At 39.0% G+C, this 16,771-nt stretch overlaps 1 protein-coding gene across 1 annotated transcript in view; it reads left to right on the forward strand.

Annotated features, from left to right (window-relative positions):
- The window catches only part of CMSS1 (cms1 ribosomal small subunit homolog), a 226,152-nt gene extending 210,033 nt beyond the window's left edge, over window positions 1-16,119 (forward strand). Inside the window, exons 3-11 of the mRNA XM_062512321.1 lie at window positions 1,067-1,138; window positions 2,850-2,852; window positions 4,061-4,187; window positions 6,853-6,912; window positions 7,618-7,720; window positions 9,156-9,216; window positions 10,058-10,145; window positions 11,758-11,846; window positions 16,036-16,119. Of these exons, the coding sequence (XP_062368305.1) occupies window positions 1,067-1,138; window positions 2,850-2,852; window positions 4,061-4,187; window positions 6,853-6,912; window positions 7,618-7,720; window positions 9,156-9,216; window positions 10,058-10,145; window positions 11,758-11,846; window positions 16,036-16,119 (687 nt within the window). The remainder of the gene's footprint in view (window positions 1-1,066; window positions 1,139-2,849; window positions 2,853-4,060; window positions 4,188-6,852; window positions 6,913-7,617; window positions 7,721-9,155; window positions 9,217-10,057; window positions 10,146-11,757; window positions 11,847-16,035) is intronic.
- Window positions 16,120-16,771: the final 652 nt, after the last annotated feature.

Raw genomic sequence — 16,771 nt, forward strand, 5'->3', positions numbered from 1 at the left:
TACTTTTCTTTCAGGCTTTCTCTGGGGAGGAGTGCTAGATTTGCTGTTCCTGAGCTTTTTAATGCTCCATGTGATGAGTCTTCTCCACATTTTCTCACAAGAACAGAGTTTTTCTGCCAGATGCATCACAGTAGCATGGATCTTTTTCCTGCAGCTCAGCCTATTTTCTCATTACTCTTCATCAAATCTCTTATTAAGTTCCAAAGCCTGTCTATGTAGATAAATGTGCATTTCCATTAGGTAGAAGGCCCTGAGAAGCCAAAAGAAAAGAGAATTGCTATATTAAAACAAGAAAAGTCTGTGCCTTGCTTCCTCTGTTTTTGGACAGTTTTAGGCGGCTAAGGACAAATCCTAGCCCTGGATTATTTGAGCAGGGACTCAGGTACAAATGGAACAATTCAGCCTGTTCACTCGGGCACAAAAGAGGGTTAATGATAGCAGCATATGTTGGATTATTCTGAAATGTGTCATGTATTTTTTCTTGTGTGTATTTGACCCTTCCTGCTTTGAGGAAACAAAGCAAGAATGGGGTAGGACAAATTTGAAACCTGTTTTCCTAAAATTTGCATTACAAGTGTAAAAGAAACTCCAGAGCATGATTGTTTCCAATTAATCTTTCCCACTTCCATGTTATTTTTTACCATCTGGATGCTCACCTTAGACACAGTTATTTTAGAGCACTACTGGCAAAGTTTTTCATTTGCAATAGTAGAGATTAAAAATATAAATTTAGTGGCAGATTTTGTTCATATTTTCCTTCTGATTTTTTTTTAAGTATCAAAACCTGCTTTTCACCATTTTATGGAATAATGACTGTATCCTGAGTGTTTCAATTTTATCTTCTATTATTCCCTCTTTTGGTAGCAACAACAATCTCAATTCCAAAATTACTTTGTATATATATAACTGTTGTAAGCATTTGATTCCTTCTACAGGTGGGGACATTCAGTTTTAAATTTTTTTTCCTAGCCCAGCATTATAGTTTCGGTATCTCCTCTTATATCCTTTGCCTTCATTTGGTAACACTCTTCTTCTTACTTCTTTTTTTTTTTAATGTGTTTTGCAGCCTACAGAGTGTTTTTTAAATCAGCCTGAAGAAAAGCAAGACAGCACTGTGAAGGCAAAGAGGAGGAAGAAGGTATGAGTGTGTTTAGGTTCTGGGCAGTGGGTTTATATGCTATTACAAGGTCCAGAATGGGGACAACCCCATGATGATGAGAAGTAATGTAGTCATAATATTGCAGCCTCCTTTAGAGAAGAAGAGAAATTCCTAATTTTTAAACTTTCCTCAAGATGTCTATTCCCAGCCTGACCTGTGGCATTAAGTTGGTATTCCACTCAAGGGTTGTGTATGTCTACACCCCACTGAAAGTGTTGTCCCCCAGAAAACGGTGACTGTATGGAAGAAAGGTGGAATTTCAGTTGCTGCAGAATCTGACCCATTCCTACACTGTGGTCAGGCTCCAGGTGCTGTTACGTCTTTTGAGCCAAGTTTTTTCAGTCTTTGCTCACTCTTTTCCTCATAGCATAAGTATATAAATAAATACTCTGTATTGTTGCTCTGGCCAAGCTCCAGCCTAACCCATAACAACAAACACACCCTGAAGTCTAAATGGAGATTATGTGGCACCAGGCAAGTTAATTGTCTTTCTGTAGGGGGACAGCTTGTAAATAGTTGGCTCCCTCACAAGGCTGAGGGGTGGCCTTTTTATGTTATGTTAGCCCTCTTAACCATTCAGGGAATGGGAAGCTGGAAGAGTGGGATTTTGCTGTCAATGTGGCTCTGGCACAGTAAGTAGAGTACTTACTCCACTGGAGCCAGAGCAAAGGCGTGCCATTGCAGAGGCTGGTGAACCCACCTAGCAAGAAATCTCATTCTCAGGCAAACAGCAGCTGCTTGCTTACACCTTTGCTTTCAGTGGGCCTCTAAGCTGACATACACAGCCTGTCAAAAAATCCCATTAGGAAACATTTTTTTAGGTTGATCTGTGGTTTCCAAACAAAGTGCTCTCTCCAAAAGTTAGGAAAAGGGGGGAAAGTCCTGTTGTTTTTAAGCATCTGGAATGAATTGGAAGAAAAATAATAAAACTTCCTGCATGAGGAACGTTTCCCCACAGCTCTCCTTGAAGGAAGAGAGCTTGCTCAGGTGTCCTTGCTCTTGCTTTTAAAGAATTTCTCATTGTATCAGGCTTCTCCTCTCCAGAGGGCAGTAATTTTTCTGAAGGAAACAAGTGGCACAATGAATGACATAATGGTCCTGTGGGACAGCGTCTTTCACTGAATTACCAAGTGAAAGGAGTTGATAGTTGTGTCTTGCTGTCTGCTAAATCAGAGGTTCCCAAATGTGGGTCATTTCTGAGCCTCTGGTTATGCTTTGCGAATACACTAGTTCCATGGCAGAAAAATACAACAGTGGTAAGTGAAGGGGAATCTTGGGTGGGAATGCTACAGATTCAAGTACTGCATAAACCTGTGGAACAACTAGATGTCCTCTGTAAAGTCTTCCAGGGACTGTGGAGGGCTTTGCACCAGGACAAAGCTGAGCTGCAAGGAAGGCATTCATATCCATGTCTCCCACTGCCAAAGATTTAGCTGGGGGCTTGCAACCCCACAGATGGCTTTTAGCAGGGGTGAAACAGGCAGTACCAAAGTGGTAATGGCTGGGAGAAGCAGTGCCTGCCTTGCCTTTGCTATTTTGATGGCTCCTCCCTGTTCAGCATTCTGCCCCTCATGCTGCTGTTATTGGAGTATTTGGGCTGTATTGGCAAGAGGGAGAGACAGAGTGGTGGGGAATGGAAGAGAGAAGGGAGTGGGTGCTGAGATGCAGTGAGGGAAAGAATGGATATAAGAAGGTCTGTCCCTGACATTAAAATTCTTGCCATACCTATTTTCAAAATTTCCACTGAACTTTATTGTCCTGAACCTTTGCCTACCAAACTGAAGCCTACCACCCTCCCTCCAAAGCTGCCAAAATTTTTTCCAGACCCACCTAATCTCTGTGAAATCCCATCTTTGCCTCAAAAATATGGATCCTTTCGCTCCATCCTAACCACACCCTTCCACCCCTTTTCACTTCTTGACTTATGCTACCATATGTCCCCTTGATGACAAGTTCAGTTTAACTTACACAGCTGAGAAACCTTAACCTGTCCTTTCAGAAACTAAACACATCTCAGCGAGAACTAGAGAGACATCACATTCTTGTCATTCTCTCCAGACTGCCTCTATCCTTGCAAATTGGCTGTTTTCTTAAATACTTAAAATCTGCTTTTCTTAAATGCTGGTGCATCAGTCAATGGGAACCTTGGACTATTCTACCCACATGTTACATTTAATTATGGGAAAAAATGCAGCAATCCTTTCACTTCAGTGAGAATTCAGACCTGTTACTTGGTAACCTTCCGAAGGTGTAAAACACTATCATTATGAATTCATGTTCAGTGTCTAAAAATTAGCAGGTTTTTTTTAAAAAAACTATACAGTGTGGGAGAATAAAGCAGCTGTGAATTCTTGCTTCTTGACCTGTGGTTTTGTTGTTTTAACTTATTTTCATCACCCTGCATGGTATTCTGTAAATACAGGTCACCATCTTCCCTTCCAAATATAGATAGATAGTTACCCTGTTTTAATGAAAATATAACAACATCATATATTATCACTTGATTCCTGCTGTTATTGCTGAAGAATAATAAACTAAAACAAATCATGAAAAAAGCCTGAATTTTCGAACTGATACTAAAGTGTAGCAATAGCAAAACTCATAAAAGCTTTCATGTTTTTTATGTTTTTGTTACAGCAGCATTTCAGGTGAGTGCACAAGATTTTTCATGTTCAGGCTCACAGATCATTTTGTCCAAGTTTCTCAGCTTGCATCTGAAGTCTGCATTCCTTCTAAAGACACAGGGAATCTTGTCCCATTGTAAGGTGTTTTTCCACTTAAGCTGTAATGAGAATGATATAACTGTACAAAGATAGGGAGGAAAATTTATTTACAGTGTTGTTAGCTAGCCAAAGAGCTACATAGAAACACCATATTAACCCGTTTTACTTGGATTTTTAGAAGATTTCTGATGTTCTGCAAAAATCTGCTCCAAAACCTGGTGTTCCTGCAGATCTGCAAAATCTGCTTACTCAACATTTTGGTGAAAACCGTTCTGTGATTGAAATAGAGGAATTACAGCTGTCAGGTAACTTACCTTACATTTAATCTATAAATAATGGGGTTTTTTCATGATACTATTGTCTTCTTTTTCTGCAGAAGAAAAAAATATTTGGGACATAAATTGAGTTGTATTTTTTAATGAAAATATTTTCTTATATTTCTTTTTTACTGTATATTAATTTGGTATTTAAGTTGAAATGCTAGTTTCTTTGGAATAAATGTGAGGTTTCTTGGAGTAATGGAAATGAAACATTGTTTAAATGTCTCTTTTTATTATAAAGTATTATTTTCTGGTGTTCACTCTTCTGATAGAAATTTTATGATTCCTAATAGTAGCTCCCAAGTGAGTGATGTATTTTGTTCCTGAAATTATCCGAGTCAATCCAGAGGCATAATAAGGGGCTGACAGGAAAAGGCAAAGAAATGATGAGACATCATCCTCCTATGGGTATGAGATGTTGAATGCAATGGTTTTTCAGGGAGTGGCTTGAATTGAGGTGGTAATTTTGGTCCATGTGTGAAGTGACCAAGTTTTAGCCATAAGGATCTTCTTTTTTGCTCTCTGTATCCTGTGACCAGTTAAAAGACAGATAGGAAATGCAGAAAGCAGGACAGAACAGTTTTAGCTTCTGTCAATTGGAGGTTGCACTGGAGATGATGGCAGTGTTGAACTTCTCTGCCTTCTGTGCCTCTGTGCAGGCACACTGTCTATTATTTGTTGGTAGGGCTCGTCAAGAGCAGCAACCTGGTAACCAGCCTGCATCCACCTTTGGGACTTCTTGAACTGTCAGTGGCCTATACCCAATGTAGAGGCCTACCAACCCAGCAGTGCTTTTGCTTTTTTAATGAATAAGCCTGTCTCTCTAAATAAATGTGTTCTTCCTTAATCCCCATGATCTAGGTGGATCCTTCTTTATTTCTGTGGGGCAGTCTTAGCTCTGTTACTGGATCAAGAAAACCTGGAGAAGTCCCATATGGATTTCTTGGAAAAGCTTCTGTTAAGTGTTTTTTGGCATATAAGGGTTTTAGGAAATAATAAATTGCTTTGGTTTCTTTCTTATTAAAAGAGTCCTTTGGGCTACTGAAGTGACCCATTTCCATATGTGTTGGATGGAGATATTTTTTCCTTTTTTTTTGCTGGGAGTTGAAGGCTTAGAGTGCCAAGGAGTTTACGAACTTGTGTAGCTGTCAAGTCATTCACATCAAAGCACTGAGTAAATAACAAGCAGCTATTTTGGAGCTGTGTGTTCCTGTTCACTGACAAAGTGCAGAAGGTCAGGGTTAGTCAGAAAGTCATCATGGCCTCTTACTGCAGTCTGGAGCTGTGTGTTTCTTACCCCCTCTCTGAAACTTCTATTTAAAAGTGTTGTAAATGCTGCAGTGTTGCTGGACTGTTGGTGAGGAGTCGGTGAGTGAAGCTGTGTCCTTCAGAAAGGACCTCTTGAACTGTCAGTCGTTAATGAGACCATGTGTTCGGATCAGCCCCTGCCCATCCCCACCAGCATTAAGTGCATTTTTTAAACATGATTTTTAAAGTAAATCAGCTGCTGATCTTTCAGTTGTACATATTAATTTCCTTTGAAGCTCAAGTTCCAGTAAATGTCAGTCTCAGGATTTAATAGAATCAGTGCAAAATATAAGTTTTTAGCAAGACAGGACTTCAGCCAGGCATTGGCCACAAACCAAGTTTATCACACTGTTCTGATGAAGGTCTTGGATTGGTGCTCTCAGCATTAGCACAGTGCACCATCCATGTGAACATGAATAACGTCTTTGAAGAACCTCCTTAGTTTAGAAAATGTATCAACAAACATCCATGGACACCTTGAGGGGCTGTGCTTCATGCAAGATGATGACAAGTATATATGTCCTTAAAGACAGAAGAATGCTCTGCCAGAAGCATGTTGTTCCATCAGGCAAAGAGCCCTTAACAACAGTGGCAAGTTTTCAGACCATGGAATTTTAAGACCATTCACTTTTTAAGTACTTTGATTTTCTATATAGGCATGAGAAAGGACCTTCCAAAGAACTTGTTAGGATGTTCATTGTCATTATATGAAGTTAAATGGCACGTCTGCCACAGAGTGCTTTTAAAAAAGATTTCCTAGTTAACATAGTGATTAGGGAAAAGGAGGTCAGCAGGAAATGGAGGAAGGGAAAGGCACTGAAATGCAGTGCAGGTGTTGCTGTTAGAGTCGACTTAGTTGGGGTGATTATCACAAGATGAAAGGCCAGAAGGTGAACAAACTTACTGGCAAGTAGACTATGGGTAGGTTCTTGAATTTACACAAGATGAATTATTTGGGGGATTTACAAACGTATTTCATCGTAGGTACATTGGGGGAACAGTCTAGCAGTGTAAGGCTTTTGACTGAGGCTTTGATTCAATGTGGCAAAGACATATGAAAACTTTCTTTAAAGCATGTGATCATACCTGTACAGCAGCCCTACATTCAAGGTTTCAGGCTAGGAGAAAAAAGAGAAATTGCAATTCAGAGATGTTACCTTCATTGACTTAATCCATATAAAGTTTTTTCTACATTAATTTCTGTTTCAGAAATGATAATATATTGATGAGGGATTTATGAAGTTGGGAATTCATCAGTATAACTAGTGGTTATGTTGCAAACATATATTCTCCCTTTGCTGTTAAAATACATCAACAAAAATATCTTTTTCTTTGTTTTCAGATTCCTGTTTTTTGCCAGCCAATGATCTTACCCATAGTTTTTCTTCATACCTGAAGGAAAGTGAGTTTAAGTGTTGGTCTGGGTGAGATGAAAGATGTATGAAAAATATTGTTAAGACAATATTATTGCATTTTTATATGTAGCTCCAAATATTGCTTATTATTAAACATTAATCACTTTAAAGGTTTTTCTTAATGATAGGGGTTTTTTTTCCTGTTTTTTTTTTTTTTTTTTTTACTCTATCACTTTTTTTTTCTTTTTGGTATCAGAAAAGTTCTGGGCTTTCTTTTAATTACTAGAGATTATTTATCAGTAATTTTTTGCAGCTTCATGAGTAGGTGTATGTATTATCTTACAATAAAAGTCCTGCAGCTGTCTACTGACATGGACCAAGAGAATTTTTATTCACTTGTATATTTATACAGAACTTCTGGTCTGGTAAATGTTTCTTTGCAGTTGATTTTCTCTGATACAAATTGCTGTATGTGGCAAATGAAGACAATGGGCTCATCACCTTAAAAACTGTTGATTATTAATGCTTGTCTAGTTTGTTCAGTTATGTGATATTTCTGTATTTATTTTCTTGGGGCTTTTCATTTTCCAGTTTCTCATCCATGACTAAATGCAAAAGTGTTGCCAAAGTTCCAGACCTCAAAGGAGTCAGCATGTGTGTTCTTGCTGCTGGCTACCATTCATCATGTACTCTAGTAATTTAAATTGTGGCATGTAGTACTTTGTGCGGGTACAAGCGCTTTTCCATTGCAGTCTGTCCTAAGTGGGCGAAGCTCCGGAGAAACCACAAGGAGAAGAAGTCGGTGGTGATGCTGGTTCTCTGCAGTTCTGCCCTTCGCTCCTTGGAACTCATCAAGTATGTCAATTACAAATGCTGTGTTGAGGTTGGCAGTCCGTCAGGAGTTTTGTCTTGGAACCACAGGCAAAAAGGCAAAACTGGGACACTGTCCTCTGCTAGCCAGCAAATTCAGACTCAAACTGATGAAATATCCCTTTCTTCTTTAAAATCTGGGAGTGTGGTGTTTGGTTTTGGACTGAAGTAATGCTCAGTATTTCAGTTGCCTGGGATGTGTTACTTTTGTTAAAAACCAAAAGTGTAACCAATTTAGGGGAAACATGCAACATGTTATATTTGTGAACCCAGTAAACCCATTAGGCATCATGATCCACCCCTAGAAGTCATGGCATTGCACCAGAGGCAGCAAAGACATGGTATTTCAGGCCTCAGATGCCAAGGTGTGTCTGGTTTCAGTGCCTCCAGGTCTGTGTCAGTGTTCTCAGCTGGCTTAGGCTGGCAAAACTGCAGGGCATAGATGATAATTTTCAGTGTGCCCTGTTCCTGTTTTTTCCCTCCTTCTCTATCCTCCCACTTCTCATGCCAGAAGTTTTGATGACTCTGAGTTGATGGATACCTCACAAATTTCATGGTTGTCTTCTATGTCTTGACCCTACTTCCTGTGATTATCTGTCAATACAAAATGAGATGGAGATTTGGGGAGTTTGATTCCATGACACATATATAACCATAGGTGAGGCAGATAAGTGCCAGTCATGCATGCAGAGACTAGCACCTGAGACTTAAGTGGTTTAGATGTAGATAAACCTTTAGCTTTGCAAATTAAAAATTTGTTGTACTGCTAGAAGCATGCAAAGCAAGCTGCCTTAAATGACATTCAACAAATACTGATTATGTTGTCTCCGTTTGATGAATACAGAACATAGAGTTGTTACTGTATGCCAAAATGAAGTGTCAGAAAAAGAAGTCAAGGTTTTTAACAAATTAGTTTGGTTAACTGGAATTTGATCAATCTCTTCAGTAAAGACAGAGGCAGCTGAGGTTTTCCTAGCAGCCACGCTACAGGAATACTGTAAAATGTAGATTGGTGCATACACAGACACTTCCTTTTGTGCACATACGCTCATATTCATTAATGCCTCCAGCTCAGTAAATTAACTTCTTAAAATTACGATTTGGTGATTAACCAGTTTTGAACTAAGCTAGCTGTGAAAGCACAGGCCACAATATTAAATATTATCTGAAAAGCTATCTAAACAATATTGCCCCCTACTGATATCTTCCATTGTGTCTGTCCAATTATTGATCTCTGTTGATGAGTAGCAAACAAGAATGTACACAGTGTTTGGAGTACAACCAGGGTTTGCTGGGGGACTATGTGTGTCTCAAACATATTGAGAAATGCTTGAGAAATTAGTTTTTCTTTCCTCATGTGTGGTCTTAAGCCCAGTCCTGCTTCTTATATTTAATTGTTCCTTTTTTTTTTTATTGATAGGTCAATGACAGCTTTTAAAGGAGATTGCAGAGTCCTCAAGTTGTTTGCAAAGCACATAAAGGTAGGGAATTTTAATAGAGCAAGTAAACAGCTGAATAGTGTGATACAATTTTCTTTTTAAATCCTTTGGCATAGTGCCTTTCATACAGTGTTCATATGAAGCTCCTTTCTTTAGGTAGTGCTTCCTTTGGTAACCCATTGTTGCAGTGTGAGGAATTTCACTAAGCACCATCTCCAGTAGCTCTGGTGCAACCTTGTGCAGAATGTAGATGCTTATGCACCTGCTGAGTTTCACTGTTCTACATTTACACCAAGTGCTGATTCAAATGCCAGAAGGCTCACACACACAGGTCTGTGGAAGCAAACTGTACCAGCACACCCCCACATTTGGATTCTGAAAGTTGAATGTCTGGATCCCCAATATCCATACCTGTGAAAAAGCACAAATTATAGGGGTATTGGGAATAATGAGTGGCCTTTGATATAAATGCTGTCAAGCATGCAAATGTCATTTGCTTTATTTCACCTTTTTCCAATATCTTCATCTTGAGGGACTTTGGAGTTAATTAGTTTTTCAGTATTCCAGAGAATTTGTTTAAATGCTGTTCTCATTTCCAAATCTTGCTGTTCTCACCTCCAAAAATAGTTGGTGCAATAGCAGATTTTTAAGGTTAAAAAAAGTTGAACTTCTAGAAAAGTGCGATCCCAGCTGGCTTGTTATATTTCTTAAACTTTACTCCAGATATAATTGTCTGACAGTTTCAAAGACAAATATCTTGTGTTACTTTATGGTGTTCTAGAAAGAAATACAACAAGATCTTGAATTTATTTCCAACTCCTTTAGAAGAAATTTTAAAACAATTAGGGGTTTACTGTGATTTTTCTTTCTGTCTTCAAATTAGATACAGGAACAAATGCATATGTTGGAGAAAGGCGTGTTCCACATTGGAGTTGGAACTCCTGGGAGAATAAAGGCACTAGTGGAGCAAGGTAGGAGAACAAGGAGGGTTTCCTCCCTAGCTATTTTATATTTGGTCTAATAAGAAGTGAAACTTTGACTGGTTTTTTTAGGTTGACATGAACATGTAGATTTGGGTAGCAAACTGTGTGGTCTAGTTCTTGACTTGTGCTATGTCAGTCAAAACAAGATCAAGGTTCTAGTACTTTGTTTTATGATCACTTTAAGCTGGCATAAGGCAGTATTAGGAGAGAAAGGCAGAGTAATGCTTCCTCTCACCTACTATTCAGTGCTTATTCCCCCTTCCTGCTCCCTGTGCAAGCCCAAGAGTCTGTTTGGCAGCTCGGTGAAATGACCCCGATTAAACCAAAAACAGTGTGCACATGAAATCAGGTAATGAGCAGGCAGAGGTGGGGGACTTCCTCTTTTGGCAGAAATACTGATTTATGTTGCCTTGAAAGTGATTGCAAAACCACAGTGTGAGATTTAAAGCTCCAGCAAACCAAACACTGAAAGTTGATCAAAAGGAAATAGTGGCAGAAGTCACTGTATCATATGTCACTCTGAGCTCAGTGTAAACTTTTGTGAGGGGTGGATGGAAGATCTGCTTGCTGATTTGATCTTATTTCTCATTTGCCTGTAATAAAATTAATTATTCTTTGTAAATCTTTTCCTAGATTTTGAGTATTTTTACTTACTCAGTAGACATTATGTACACAAAGAAAAAGAAGTAGCAAAATGGCAAGATGATGAGGCAATGTTTTCCATTCCTCTTATGCAAGGCACTGTCTTGCTCTGACTGTGGTCTCTTTGTCGGGGACTGGCAGTGGTTTGGGCCTCTACTGCTCCTCCCAAAAGAGTGCAGGCGTAACATCATTTTGTTGTTTCCACCAACATTAAATTTTAATGCTCAGCGAATCACCACATTGCCTTGAGAGAAGTGAGGCACTGGAACAGGTCTCCCAGAGAAGCTGTGGATGCCCCATCCCTGGAAGTGTTAAATTTCATCCCAAGCTCTAGATCTTTTTTGACAGTTTAGTGTTGCAAATCCAGGTCATTTGGAGAACAGAGAGGAATCAAAACTGATGAGTAAAAATGGTGGGCATCATGTAGAAGACCAAGGTAAAAATAGGGTAACGCCTGAAAAGCATGTTCAGAAAGGACCTTTTTTTTCACCAGCATTTATTTGAAGGATAAAGGAATTATTCAACAGCACCACTGACCTGACTCATACTTACATAGCGCCCTGTCCTGTAAATTGCTGGACACTGTCTGTTCCTGTTAACATCGAATTTCAGGTTAGGATCCTTGTAATTTACCAATGATATTAGCTGTGGAAATTCAGCTCCTGTGGTTTCATCAAGAGGAAGCTTGAGGAATTACTTTCTGGCAGGATGTTAAGCTTTTGACAAGTCCGGCAACAGTAGTTATTCTGCTTTTTATCTTCCAAAAAGGCATGGGATTATGTGGCTAAGGGAGCTTGCAGTGTCAATGCATTACTTTTCCAACCAGCAAATGTAGTACTTAAGTGTTCAAAGATTAGTTTCCTTGGAAACAGACAGCAAAAAGATGTAAAAGCCAAAAATCGTCTTGATAAGTACATGTCATATTATCTTGGTAGTGAAATTTATGTTGCCTTTTTAGATGCCCTGTGCTTGAACTCCACAAAATACATGATTCTGGACTGGAACTGGAGAGATCAGAAACTAAGGAGAATGGTGGATATCCCTGAGGTATTGTATAAGCACCCGTATATGTTCTATACTGTGTATTCATTACTTTTGTTGGTAGTTCTCAGGTCTTCATCAGTAAAGTACTCTTTCTGTAAAGCTGTCTTCAGTGGTAAAGGAAGATGAAGAAGTTCACATTGACTGAGAAGTCTGTACTCTCAAGTCTCAAAATTATCTTCTGAAAAAGAATTTTTCCTTTGCTGTTGCAAGTCACAGCTGTGACTTCTGTGGTTGTGCTGTGTGTTTCCCCTGTTTATGCTTGATGGATGTTCTACCTGCCCCCAGGAAGTTCTGTCAGTCGGAGGACTTTGTACATAATCCTAGACCTCAGCAAATGAGAAATGGGAATCACTGACTGTGTGAAATTTAACCAAGGGAAGTGCTGGGTTCTGCACCTGGGATGGGACAGCCCTGGATGTATGGACAGACTGGGGAATGCGACACTGGAAAGCAGTGCCATGGAAAGAGACCTGGGGATTTTGGTCAGTGGAAAGTTGAACCTGAGTCAGCAGTGGCCTGGAGCCAGGAGGGCCAACCCTGTACTGGGGGGCATCAGGCACAGCATCACAGCCAGGCAAGGGAGGGGATTGTCCTGCTCTGCTCTGAGCTGGGGTGGCCTCACCTCGAGTGCTGGGGCAGTTCTGGGTGCCACAATGCAAGATGGAGAAGGGCCTTGATGGGGAGCCCTGTGAGGAGTGGCTGAGGACACTTGGTCTGTTCAGCCTGAAGGAGACTGAAGGGAGACCTCACTGCAGTTACAGCTTCCTTGTGAGGGTGAGTGCAGGGGCAGTCATTCATCTCTTCTCTGCAGTGATCAGTGACAGGACTTGAGGGAGTGGCCTGAAGTTGTGTTAGGGGAGGTTTAGGTTGTATATCAGGAAAGGGTTCATCCGCCAGAAGGTGGTCGGGCACTGCAACAGGCTCCCCTGGGAAGTGGTCACAGCACCAAGCCTGGCATAGTTCAAGAAGTGATTGGGCAATGTTGTCAGGCGCATGGTGTGACTCTTGGGGTGTCCTGTCTAGGGTCAGGAGTTGGCCTTTGATGATCCTTGAGGGTCCCTTCCAACTCAGCATATTTTTTGTGATTCAGTGAAAAGTTTCATCAAACACTAAACAAAACTGTGACCAAACATTCATGTTTCTCCACCTGAGATTAAGACAATATCATAAGAGTAAATCTATGGACAGTTCTCTTGTTCTTTTCTTTTTTCTCTTTTCTTTTTTTCTCTTTTCTTTTCTTTTCTTTTCTTTTCTTTTCTTTTCTTTTCTTTTCTTTTCTTTTCTTTTATTTTTTCTTTCTTGCTTTTTTTTTCTTTTTTGTATTATTTTGAGAAGAAGTAGGGTAGAAGCAACTTAGAGCTATCCATCATTTGTGCAGTCCTTCTAAGATAACTCCCAATTCTTTCCAGTTCTGTAATCCAACTTTTATATTTCTTGCTGTAACAAGCTGAGTTTACAGTATGTTGTGGGGGATCACCTTTTTCTAGCCAGATGAAGAGGCAGTTTCCTCTATTAATGCTTGTTAGAATGCTCTCAATTTCCTGCACAGTGTCTTCAGGTTTTGTACATTTAGAGCAGGCCCATACATAGAAGGAATCTCCAGGAAAAAGGACTTTTTTTGCACATAAACATTTTGCTGTTCCACAAGTGAAACGAATTATCAGTCGTTAATCCATCTATGTCCTTGTCTAAGTATTTGAATGTGCTGCATTTTACATCTCTACATACATAAAACACAAGAAAAAAATACATTGAAGAAATGAAGTAGCAAAAAATACCCCCTGCCTTTGATTTTTTGGAGGTGAGGAGGCTCCCTCTTGCGGCTAATGCAAAAGGCTTTTTTTGTACGGTGCAAGTCTTTTATAAAACGGAAACCATGAAATCACAGACAGTTCAGTACAAAATCACAGGCAGTATAAAAGGTGTTGATGGCAGTGGAATAGATTTTTGAAATCATCAGAAGTCAATAACCATGAAGTAGACTATAGGTGATCCAAGTCCAAAAAATGAAGATTATGTTGCCAGTGTTTCATTTTTGGGCTATTGCAAACCTCAGCTCTACCTTTCAGCTCACTGTAGGCAGCATCATAACAGTTTTGTGTGTCTGTCTAGAAATACAGGCCAAAAGTTGTGAATCCACGTGTACTTTATTAGGGCAAAATTGTAAGGCTATCTTAGCATGAAAAGTTAAAGCTTAGTTCAAATTAAATTCAGGTAAGTAAGAACATTACACCATCATATATTGTGTTAGGATAAGCAATAGATATTTATGTGTGATTAAAGAATAGTGAATTGTGTGATTAAAGAATAGTGAATATCTAATTACAGAAGAGTCTTCAAACTGCTCTTGACTCAGGTAACACATCATAAAGGAAGGTTTTTAACACTGGAGCTTTATAAGTGGAAATCTTACAGGTATTTATCTCAATGCAGACATCAGGCAGATTCCTTAAAGTTATGTATCAAGAATGTCAACAGCGAAAGACGCTCAAATAAAGTTTTGGTCATAAGGCTTCTTAACACCACATATAAATCAACAGGATGTTCTAGCAACTTGTGGGCTTCAAATATGGAATACAGTCTTAGCCAGCTTTTCTAATTTTATACAAAAATGTCAAATGCATGCTATGAATAGTCAGAAGTTTTCTCATGAGGAGGAAAGACAGTACCAAAGACAATTCAGAGAACTGGCTGTTTGATACACTCATTTCTTTTACCTGTGTTAGTTATGGAGGAAAAATTTTACACTTAAAATTAGAAACTCATCATGCTGGCCTATTTTCAGTGCAAACCTCCATTTATCAATAATTTCTTTGCAAACTTAAGGTGCACCATTGCTAGACTTCATTGTGTTTCCCTCAGAAAGAAAGAACAGCTGGAAGCACATGTCCATTTTACTTGCTGTTTTTATAGTCACGTAATGTTCAGTGGAGAATTCTGTACACAGTGGTATATCCTAATAAATACATGATTTTAGAAACACATGGCAGTTCTGTATCCCATCATATCCACACATGGGATGGTGGCCTGATCCACTGCTCTGTCAGCTGCCCCAGCATCTCATTAGTTAATGCTGCTGGATTTTTTCATTCTCTTTCTGTGTCTCCCACTTCATTCATCCTAAACAATGAAGAGAGAAGGAGATGAAGGCTCCTAAAGAAACCATAGGAGGAGGGATTGAGTTTGTCAGACTTTGTCTTGGTACATGGACATTGTAGTAAAGCATAAAGGTGTAAATAAAAATGGATTGTATACTTTTTTGATCTGACCAAAGGACAAGCTTCCTGGTTTGAAAGCTTTTCATACAGAGGTTGTTGGCAATACAGAGCTGTCTCAACTACTTGCTCCTAAGATTCAAGTGAAGTTTTTTTCAACAAAACCCAATATTGTATTGTTCGCATACAATACACGCACCAAGCCTTCAGTAAATTTGAAAATATGCTAAGTTTCAGACTTCATGAAAATAAAAGATGTGTGAGAAATGGACTTGTGATAGAAAGTCACAAGTGAACCTTCATGTAGCATATCCTGTCTGAAACTGAGGCTGGCTGGGCTTTCTTACATCATTTATTCCTCTGCAAAGAGGAGGCACAAAAGAATATAATCCTGAGAGAAAACCTGCAAACAAGTTATTTGTAAATGGTAAGAGGGAGCTAGAAGGAAACTATGGACTAACCATGATGATAAAGAATCTTGTGTTCCCTCTGAAATATGTAGTGAATATTTGCTATGTAATAAATTTGTTTTATCTTTAGATAAGCCATAAGCTACAGCCATATCAGTGTCATAAACCAAAGTACTTTGTATGCAGTGAAGGCAGACCTGACCTTCATGTTCACTTTCAGGTGTCTCGGACACAGACATGGCTGTGCCTGTTGCACTGCCCTTGATCTGCTTTATGCCAATTGTTACTTTGGAAAGTCCTCTAGGGATTCTGCAGCCTAGGATGAGTCTTTTGCTGTGGAGTGCTTTATCAACTCTGCCAATCACAAACTTTCTATAGCCGTGTGAAATGGGACTTCAGGGCTGCAGGGCAAATGATGGGTATTTTTTAAAATGGAAACATTCCAGAGGACCTTGTATAGGAATCTCTTCTTTAATTTCTAGTCCTATAGTAAGGTGCCTGAGTAAATAAATAATGGTATCATTATCAATAACTTCTTATGCTTTCTTTGATTTTTGTTTTCTTCAGATAAAGAAAGAAACAATTGACCTACTGGAAAAGAGTATTATAAAGCTGTGCAGAGATGGATCTGTGAAGCTGGGACTCTTTTAATGAGTTTACCAACAAGGAAGTAATTTGAAGCTGCGTTTTATTATTATCCTGCCTGCAACTGAACTTTGACTTTTCAGGGGTCTCAATACAGAAGTCACATTGCAACTTTTTCTGAGTTTTCTTTTAATAAAAACCTAGAAGTTTTGTTTGTAGTTCTAGTATTATTTTTATTACAGGAACAATATCATACTGAAGTCAGAGTTACACTACTTTGACCTGCTAGATTTACTACTATATGTCACTAGAAAGACTTTGAAGATGACCAAACATGGATGTGAAAGTCTTTGCACAGCTCAATTTTCTGTTCCCTCCCTGTGCAGTTCCAAATGTGACATGTATTTCTCTCATGAGAGTGGTAATGTAGTTCTTGCCCTTGGGCGTCTTTGAAAAAGTTGAATGAGTTTCAGTAATATGTTAAAAAGGTATTTATCACCTATCTGTTCTAGAGCTGGCCAAATGCTGCTTTTTGTCTTTACATTATAAATTATCTGTAAATTATACTGAGATTATATTTTGGTTAAACTGTTCAAGTGTGCAAAAAGTATTCTTATGATTGTCCATTTAAATTAAAATGAGGTGATCTCTGGGTGGTGCTTTTGTCATTGTGGATAGTAGGGAATGGATAGATTCTTTTTCAGAGAATGAGATTAAT

The sequence above is a fragment of the Cinclus cinclus genome, chromosome 2, assembly GCF_963662255.1.
Source record: "Cinclus cinclus chromosome 2, bCinCin1.1, whole genome shotgun sequence".
NCBI lineage: Eukaryota > Metazoa > Chordata > Aves > Passeriformes > Cinclidae > Cinclus > Cinclus cinclus.